Raw genomic sequence first — 9523 nt, forward strand, 5'->3', positions numbered from 1 at the left:
GGGTGGTGCAGGGATGGGGGAGAGATCAACCTTTGGGGTCCACACAAGGCAAGGGCATAAGCAGCAAATAAACACCACGCAGATCTCCTCAAGGAGCCGGCACTGCCAGCACGTTTTGAGGTCCACAAGTCATTTAAAAAAAAAAAAAATAAATAAAAAAAAGCAAAAAAACTGCTGACCTTGCACCCGGGCCGGGTCCCAGGGAAGGCATCCCTCGGGCACACCGAGCCAGAGCCAGGACAAGCTTTTGCCTAATTCTGCCAAACAAAGGCAGGGCCCCGGGACAAAGAAGCACAGGGTGAGTGTGACCTCGGCTCGGCCCCCCCCCAGCTCCCTGCCCGGCCACGGAGCCTCCCCCTCCATATCAGAAAATTTAAATTAAAGCTGGGGAGCTCTGGGGAGGGATGTTGAAATCCAGGAGGAGCGGGTGTGATTCACAGGGGTTTGGCGAGCGCTGGCTATCGGTGGAGTCAAACCAAACGCTAAGAGTAGTAACTATCTCACCTTGTATTATTATTTATGTATTCCTGATTATTATTATTATTATTATTATTAGAAAGGCGATCTGATGCAGCTGATAAGGGGCTGAGCCAGGAGTCAGGAGACCTGGTTTCTATTCCTGACCTGGAATAGTTGTGAAATTCCCTGCCCAGCCCCTGCCTGCTTTCCCCTCCCAGCCCCGGGCTGAGCCCAGGCTCAACCCACCACGACCCACGGGTGCTGATGGCTGCAAACCCACACCAGGGACCTGCCTTGTGTTTCTGGCTTAAAAAAAAAAAACACAACTAAATTCCAGCTTGGTAAATCCAGCCAGCAGCTCGACAGGCTCCCATAAAGCCACTCACGCTCCGAAATAAAACTGAAGGGGGAAGAAAACCCAACAAACCCTGATGCAAATCAAACCCCCTCGCCGAGGTAACAGCCTCCACCTGGCCTGACATCAAGGGGCACCGATGGCCCAACGACAGCATCAACAGAAAATATTTTCTGAGGCATATTTAGAAGGATCAAACCGTTTCCCTTCAATGTGGGCACTGACAGCTTCACACGCAAAGGGAACAAACTCAGCTTTATAGTCCCTGGGGTGGTGCTGAGCCAGCAGGAAGGCAAAGCCAGAGCCTGAAGCCAGAGATGAAGCCCCCAGGGACGAGATCCCACCACGCAGGGGGTCCCACAGAGCAAATAATACTCATGGCAAGAGGAAACTCCTCCGGCCAACAGCTCCAGAGCGTTTCCCCGCACTCCTGGGATCGCTGGAAAGGCCAAGGTGAGCTCAAACCAGCCCGACGCCGAAAACCAACCCAGCGAGGGCGACTCACAGAGCCTCCCTCAACCACGAGGCACCGTCCTGCACCCGGGAGAGCCTCCTCCACCAGAACACAGACGCTTCTGCGGTCGCCCCGTGCCTTTGGTTTTCTCCAGCAGCTCAGCCCCCGGCGCTGCCAGCCCCAGCCTTTGACGGCCCGAAAGCGAAACCACCACCAACCAAAGGGGAAGGTGCTCTCCCACAGACAGGCAAATACGAGCTCAGCACGGAGGGAACCTGCGACCATTTTCAGTTTAAAAAGCAGCAATCAGCCAATGAAGCCCAGCAAGGCACCTCTGGCTCCACAACCGCCCCCCAGCACACCCCGTGCGGCGCCAGGTCGGAGCCCTTTGTGTTTTTGGGAGCTCAGAGCATTTCCCCAGCATCCCAACCCGGGGCTGTAAAACTATCCCTCCGAATGGGTTGTGGAGCACAATGAGGAGCTGTAAAACCATCCCTCCCAGATGGGATATGGAGCACAGAGAGAGCAGGAGGCAGGGAAGGACACACACCACGCTCTGCGGTGCCGAGAAAGTCCAAGGAGCCAAGCTGTGCCCGCTGCTTTGGGCTCCCTTGGCCACACCAACCCTCTCCTTGGCTACATGTGCTGCCCCAGCTGGCTCTGTGTCCTGCATCCTTTGGCCACGGAGCGCTCGGCCCCCTGCATGCCCCCTCCCCACACTCCTCAGTGCTGCCAAACAAAACACATCACTTACTTCGTGGCTCCCGGGGTCCATCTACGGTCACTTTGATGGCTCGGTGATAGGTGGCGACTTGGGTGGGGTTGGTGAACACGGTGATGGTCAGGGTGAAGCTTTTTCCTAAGGAGGGTAGCGGGGAGGAAAGAAAAAACAAAACAAAACAACAGGAGAAATGAGGATATTCACATGGGTGGGTTCAGCTCAGGGGGGAAAGAAAGGCTCCTGCCAGAGCAGGCTCAGACACAAATATCCACATCCACGGAACTCCAACACACACATCATTTAATTTTATGAGACGTTATTGCCGAGGCACAAAGCTCGGTCGGCTCCCACTGGGGCTCAGCTGGCTGCAGCAGGGACAGGCTTGGACCCGGTTCAGAGCGGGAGCCAGGACCTTCCTGGATGGAAAAGTCACTTGTCCCCACCTCCCCTGCCCTGTCCCCATATCGACCCCTCCACCCACAGCAGCTTCCTGGTGCTTTCCCGCTCAGATGCTTCCCCTTTTCCTGTGGGAATCTGGCCCTGAAATGCAGCACTGGATGTAGGATCCCCTCCGTGAAGGGATCCTGGTATCCTTGGGGTGCTCCTGCCAGAACAAGCTGGTGAGGTGGCATCAGTCTGCAGGGGAATCCACGGCCTTGGCCCTGTGGATGTACCTCTGCAGGGAGGTTTGGAGGGGAGCTGAGCTAGACCTCGGCCATATGGACACCCGTGGCCCGAAAATGGCCCAAAAATAGGAAACTACAAAATGAGAACTGAATCTGGCCAGCTTTGGCCACCAGCTTTGGCCACCAGACAGGCAGCCCTGCTGGCTGTGGGGACTGTCCTCCTCTCCCAGCAGGAACCTGAGTGAAAAGCTCCTGGGAGCCAAGAAAACAAGTGCCCCCCTTGCCCCAGCAGAACAAGGTTCCATCCACAGCCTGAAAACAACTTTAGCATCAGGGAGGGTGTTATCACACCTGCACCCTGGGCCCACCCTGACCCCAAACCTTCATCTCCCACAGCTTTGGCATCCTCATCCCAGCCCCTCTGTCCTCTCCTTATCTGACTGTGGTGCTGTCTCCCACTCCATATCCAGCCCGTGGGGAGGCTGTGGGAGAGCAGAGTTCTCTGCAGGAAGGGCCTCTGCTCTCCTGCAACCTTCCCAGATTCAGGAATCACTGGGGTAAAAAAGGGAGGCTGCACAAACGACTCTAAACAACACCCCAAGAGCAATCCCTGTGGCATTTCAAAAGTATCAGGTATTTTAGAAGCCTAAACCCCAGCAGGGTATAAGACATAAACCTCCATGCAATGGATTTCTGCTCCTCCAGCCTTCATTCCACAAATAAATACAATAGGAAGCCATCTCCTTTCCCTCTTCCCCTAAAAGGATCAGGGGTTTTCAGATCCTGACCATCATCTACCTACAGAGCTGAACCCAAGAATACCCCTAACCAAACAAAACAGCATTTATACAGCTAGAAGGAAAAAAGGGAAAAAAAGGAGTAAACTGAAAAAATGCAGTTACCTCCCCTGGAGAACATCCTGCAATTCTCCCAGGTGGGAGAGTTCCTCTATGGGAGCATGGAAGTGGAGGGAATGCTGGTTTAAAACCGACAGCAAGCACGAATCCACACCTCACCTCGGCTTTCAAACCAGCACTAAACAACGCACAAACCTTCAGCTCATTTTCTGCACCAAAAGGAGCATTTGGGAGGGTTAAAAAAAAAATAAAAATTGAAAAAAAAAAATAGATATATAATGATATAATTTTAATCCCCAGGGTTACAGTCGTGCTGCCAACCTGCGCGGCCGAGCCGAGCCGCCGCAGCCTGCGGAGCTCGGAGCCTCCCGGCGCCTGCACGGCCACGGCAAAAACAACCAGCACAGGGGGATTTCTCGGCAAAGCATCTGCAGAACCAGAGTGCAGGATGGGGAGCACCAGGAGGAATCATTTGGGAAATTCTGCGGGAGGACAGGGAAGGGTTTGCAGGCAGCGTGTGGGCAAATCCAGCCGGTGAGACGCAAAACACCCCAGAGCTGAGCCCGGCAGCTCCGTGCCCAGCTCCCTGCCACAGCTGGCTTATTTTATTTATTATTATTATTATTATTATCATCATTTCAAATTTTTTTATTCTCCATGTGAAATAACCTCCCTGCTTTTCAGGGAGGACGGAGCCAGCCAGAGCCAGTCTCGCATCTCTTCACCAGCTCTCAAAAACCTGCCCGTGAATCGAAAATGACAATTATTACTTCGCATCATTTTTACTCATTTCCCGCCTTCTCAGGAAGCCGGGCTGAGGTTGCTCGTTCCCACCATGCCCCAGCTTTGTTGGCTAAGGCTGGATCCCAGCTCCTGGGTGGGTTTGGGAGCACCCACAGCTCCGTGGGATGCTCCAGGGGGGATATTCCAGCAGGGAGAGCAGGCGCAGGGTGCACAGGGCTCGCAGCACCACACCGGCCTCGGCTTTCATTTTATACAGTCTGAGCAGAAAAGGGCTGATTTACTTTTTTTAGAGCAAAGCATAAAATCTGGTAAACTGGTCATTCTCCCCACTTTGTCATGGAGATGGGAATTCGGGTTTTTCTGGAGGGGTTAGGACTGGCTCTTCCCAGCTCACAGCGTCGGGGAATAATCCCAGACACGTTAACACTAAAAACACCCAATTCTGAACCATTTCAAGCTATGTTTTCAAAACAAGAGCTTGGTTGCTGCTGGTTTTCCAGGCTCCTGCAGCTCAGGCACACGGACAGGCTGGATGGGGGGTGTTTATGGGTGCACACGTCCTCCCTTTGGATTTCCACAAACGTTTGTACACACACAGCCACGCCGCAGCAAAATATTCTGTGGTGAATCCAGATTTCTGCCAGAATAAAGGAAACCAGCACCGGGCTGTCAGAGGCTGAGCCGAGCAAGGGAAAGAGAGTGTGACACCCGAAATAAAAATTCAGTAGGAAGGATTTTTCACACTAAGTTGGTTTGAGAGAGCCCCGTGCCGGGAAAGCACGGCTGGACACGGGGAACTAAATCCACGCCCCACGCCGGGAGAAAACCCCACTGTGCCACCTTAACACCACCCCCAGGGAGCCCTGATGGGATTGTTCCTCTGTGAATATTACAAAGCCCCATCCCACAAGAATATGTAAAAACAAAACAAAACAAAATTAAAATAATAAGCACTTGAGTTCCACCCGTTAGAGGCAGCGGAGGTGTTTCCACTGCTGTAATGAGCGTTTGTCAGGACTCTGCCTGAGGAAGGAGATTATTCACCCAAGGGCTTTCTGAGACTAAACTACTGTTAATTCAGAGCTTGGGAGTGCAGAGGAAGCAAGTTAATAATGAATTCAAGAGTCAAGCTGAGATTGGGTTGCATTCAGTTTGGAAATTTGTGCAGGGATGAAAAAAAAAAAAAAAACAACCAGAAAAAAAAGAGCCTAAGAGAATAATTGATTACAGAAATGAAAGCTTAATTCATAAAAGAAAAACATTTTCCATCCATCAACCTGCAACCAGTTAAGTGGAGAGTTTTAAAGAAACTGCAACATGGAGAAGGAGCCAACAGGAAAAAGGAAATGTATGAAAGAATGTAAACTATTCAAGTTTCATAAAGAGGAACAAGTAAACAGCTATTACATGCAAATAATTCCTAACATCACTGCTTTTAATTAATGCAAAGAAGTCAAAATATATCTGACACTGTGTGTATATATTTGAAGCCTTTGAGAAAATGCTGCCATATGGCCATTAAAATATAGTGTTCTTATTTTGGTTTAAAGGAAGAATTAAGTGCCTCGGTCTGCAGCATTTATTGGTGATGAAATGCTGAAATTCTATTTACACCCTCTGAAATTCAGGTACAGGGAGGGATGCACGGAAGGAGGGCTCTGTGTTTAATATTTCCAGGGGATTTATTTCCCTCTGCTGCAGTGGCACAACCTGATTCGTTTTGAAAAACCCAGAAAGCTAAATTTCTCTCTCACTTTTCCACGCGACCAGCGTGGAGAAAATGCGCAAAAAAAACCCCCCCAGAGCAACCCCAGCTCCCCGCGGAGCAGAGCCTGCTGTACCCTCACCCGCTGCCAGCCCGGCAGGCCGAGTTCTGGGTTATTTTTAAACACTCGATTTTCACTATTTAAAAACGAGCCGCCAGGTGGGTTTTGCCCCTGAGCACATTTCGCTGTGGAGGGGAGGCACCGAGCACACAGCGCTGCCTCCTGCACCCTGCTGATGGGAGAAACCGGGGAGGATTCGGGCTCGGGCTGCCTCGGTTCTATTTATGTGTTTATTTACTAATATTTATGTATATTTAGATATGTATTTAAAATTTTTTTCGCCCTCGCATCGCCCATAGCCGACCCCGGGGAGGAGCGAGGCAGAACTGCCGGCGGGGCTGGGGCTGCTCCCGCATCCCTCCCTCATCCTTCCCGCATCCCTCCCATCGCTCGGGAACCACTTTGGGGCTGAGGGGATTCTCCTGCCTAGCCCGCGCCAACGAAACCACCGTTAAAACCAAAATAGAACACAGAATAAAATGAAATCGTAAAACAAACGTATAAAATAAAAACTTAAAATAAAATAAAAATAATAAAATAAAATAGCAAAAAAAAAAAAAAGGCAACATTTTTTCTTTTTTCTTTTTTTTTTTTCCCCTCTAAAAAGCCAAATAAAAAGGCCAACCATTTCCTGGCCGGTACCTACCCCTGCCGCTTCTCCCAACAAATCTGAGGTCGTTAAATCTTGCTACTTGGTTTTTCATCACGGCGGAGGCGTTGCGCAGCTCCGCCGAGTAATTTTCGTCGTTCCCCGCCATCACCGTGACCACGGTCCCATCGGGAACATCTCCGAGGGCTACGACCTAGGGCAGGGCCAGAGGATTTTAAGCTAAAATTAACCTAGATCGAACCCAACCTGCCCTACGCCCCCGCCCCCCCCAAATCCCCACAAAAAAAACCCCCAAAGCAAAACCAAAAGCAATCCGAGCCCCCGAGGAAGGCTGAAAAATCGGAGGGGGAAGGGGAAAATGAGCTAAAAAAAAGGGTTAAAAGCAGAAAGGGGTTCCGCGGGGAAGGGGCAAAGGGGGGGTCAGGCCCCGTCTGAGGGGTTCGTGGTTTTATTTTGTTGGATTCGGGGAAAAAAAAAAATAAAGCGCCGCCGAGCGCGGGGCTGCCCCGACCGAGGCCCCGGAGCTCCGCGCCCGGCCCGGGGAGGCGCCGGGAGCCGGCCCGGCTGGCGGAGAAGGGCCCCCCCTGCTCGGGGAGCAGCACTCGGAGCTCCCGGTGCCGGGATGGTCCGGGGGAAACCCGGTTTAGACCCCCCCTCACCGGTGCCGGGCACCCCGGGACTCCGCTGCCGTCCTGCCCGGCTCCCCTCGCCGCTCCTCCGGCAGGTTTTCGGCTCCCCCCGGCCAGCCCCGTTCCCCCGCGGGTGCAGCGGGGGATGCCCGGCCCGGGCGTGCCCCATCGGGTCGCCCCGTCCCGCGAACGGAGGAGCCCGGGCAGCGCAACCCGGTGCCGGGGCTTCGGCTCTTCGCTGTACTTTTATTTTTTTTTTTTTTGGCAGATTAGATCTCCCTTCCCTGCCTCGCTCTCCCTCTCCCAGGAAAGTAATTAACCTCCGTCTCATTAAACTTCAAAGTTGCCTGAGAGCTCCTAACTGTACGGAATATCTAAGATGCTGTGACCGCGGGGCAATGCGGAGACTTGATTAAAAATAATAAACCGGGCTATTTGATTAAAAATAATAACCCGCGCTCCCTCGGCGGTGATGTCAGGAGCGATTTTTAAGCGAAAAGGGAGCGGGAGGGAAAAGGGGCGAGCGGGTCGCGAGCCGTCGGAGCCCCCCGACTCACCTTGAAGGCGACGGGCAGCGTCTTGTTGCACCTCCAGTGGGACGGCAGGACGGAGCACAAGAAGTTGGGGCTGTCGGTGCGCACCAGTTCTCCGGCGTGGTCGGCCAGTACATCCACGACGGAGCGGACCTCGGGCCGAGCGCGGGCGCCCGGCGCGGGGGCCCCCAGCGCCCCGCTGTTCTCTCCCATCTTGCCGCAGGGGAAGGCCGTGGAGGGGGGTGTGAAGCGCCTGCTGGTGCTCGGGTCTACGGGAATACGCATCACAACGGCGGGCGTCAGGGAGCCGCCGCGGCCCGGGGGGGACGACGAGGAGGAGTCCGGCTGCGGCGGGGCAGCGGCGGGGGCAGCGGCGGCAGAGCCCCGCGCTGCCTCGCTCCGTGCCGGCACACCGCCGTCCTCGGCGGAGCGGGAGAGCGGAGCGGGCTCTGTCGGCTCCCGCGCGGCGCCGGGGCTCGTCCCCGGTGGGTTGGCTGCGGTGGGTCCCGCCCGGAGCCCCGGCACAGCCTCGTCCCGCACCCCGCTCCCAAGTTGCCGCCGCGCCGCCCGGTACCGTATTTACTGCCGGCGCCGCGGGGGGGCGGGACGCGCCCTGATTGACGGGGCGTCCCGCCAATGGGGAGCCGGCGGGAGACCCCTGGCCCCGCCCATCGCGAGGCTCCCGCGGGGATAGGGGCGTGGTCACCACGAAAGGGGAGTGGTTAATACTGAAAGGAGGCGTGGCCTCCACGAAAAGAGGCGTGGGCTCGGGGAGGACACGCCCCCGCACGTCGGGGCCCCGGTGGGGTCTGGCGGCCGCCGGGGCAGGTTTTGGGGTGCGGTGGGGCCGGTTTGGGGCCGCAGCCGCGGCAGCGCGGAGCGGCTGCAGATCGAGCACGTCCCCCGGCCCCCCAGCGCTCCCGCGGCCCCCGCGTGGGCTCGGCCGTGGCGGGACGGTGGGAGCCGCCGAGGACCGCCGGGGACCACCGCCGGAGGAGGTTCACCCCATGGCCTGCTCTGAAAACCGCGGCTGCCCGACCTCCGCCCGTCGTACTCCCCAAAATTGAGAGCCGCCTCGATCCCCGGCGGTCCCGCGGCGCCCGCAGCGCCCGCGGCGGCTCCCCCGGGGCTGCGGCTGCGGGCAGGGCCGGCGGCTCCGGCCGGAATCGTTGGCGAGAAAATTCGCGGCGAAGCCACCGGTGCTGCGGGAACACAACGAAGGCGGCTGCCCGAACCACCGGGGCGGAGGTGGAGGTTCCTCTGCCCGTCCTGCCCGGCTGTTCTCCGGGGTCGAGCTCAGCCTGATGCTGTTTGGGCACCGGGACGGCCCGTCGAGAGCGGAGCCGGCCGGGCCGCAGCGTTCCCGGCTCCGCGCTGCGCGGTGCAAAACGCAAATCTCCTTAAAAACAAACCAAAATAAACCCCAACACCAAAAAACACCCTCTTTTTCCAGAACTCCCTCCGCGAAGTAATGAACCGTTTTCCCCCGCAAGCCGCGGTGCCCGGAGGAGCGAGCCCGGGCCGGGCTGCGCAAGACCCAGAAAAAACAGGTGTTTCTCCGAAAGAAGAAGAAGGAAAAAAAATATAATATGTATATATATATTTTTTTTCATTATGAGGAGAGGCGGTTCCCGCGTCTCAGCGCCCCGTTACACCGGGGCACCCCCGCGATCCGCGCCGGGCGAACCGGGGCCGTCGAGCCGCCGCCG

The 9523-nt window shown here is 55.7% G+C and overlaps 1 protein-coding gene across 1 annotated transcript in view; it reads right to left on the minus strand.

Annotated features, from left to right (window-relative positions):
* The window catches only part of RUNX3 (RUNX family transcription factor 3), a 37365-nt gene extending 28706 nt beyond the window's left edge, over positions 1-8659 (minus strand). Inside the window, exons 1-3 of the mRNA XM_051807299.1 lie at positions 7839-8659; positions 6689-6845; positions 2023-2127 (exon numbers count right to left, since the gene is read on the minus strand). Of these exons, the coding sequence (XP_051663259.1) occupies positions 2023-2127; positions 6689-6845; positions 7839-8099 (523 nt within the window). The 5' untranslated portion in view covers positions 8100-8659. The remainder of the gene's footprint in view (positions 1-2022; positions 2128-6688; positions 6846-7838) is intronic.
* Positions 8660-9523: the final 864 nt, after the last annotated feature.

Source organism: Manacus candei, unplaced genomic scaffold, assembly GCF_025592945.1.
Source record: "Manacus candei isolate 608988 ecotype Guabito, Panama unplaced genomic scaffold, ASM2559294v1 h1tg000070l, whole genome shotgun sequence".
In the NCBI taxonomy this organism is placed as follows: Eukaryota; Metazoa; Chordata; class Aves; order Passeriformes; family Pipridae; genus Manacus; species Manacus candei.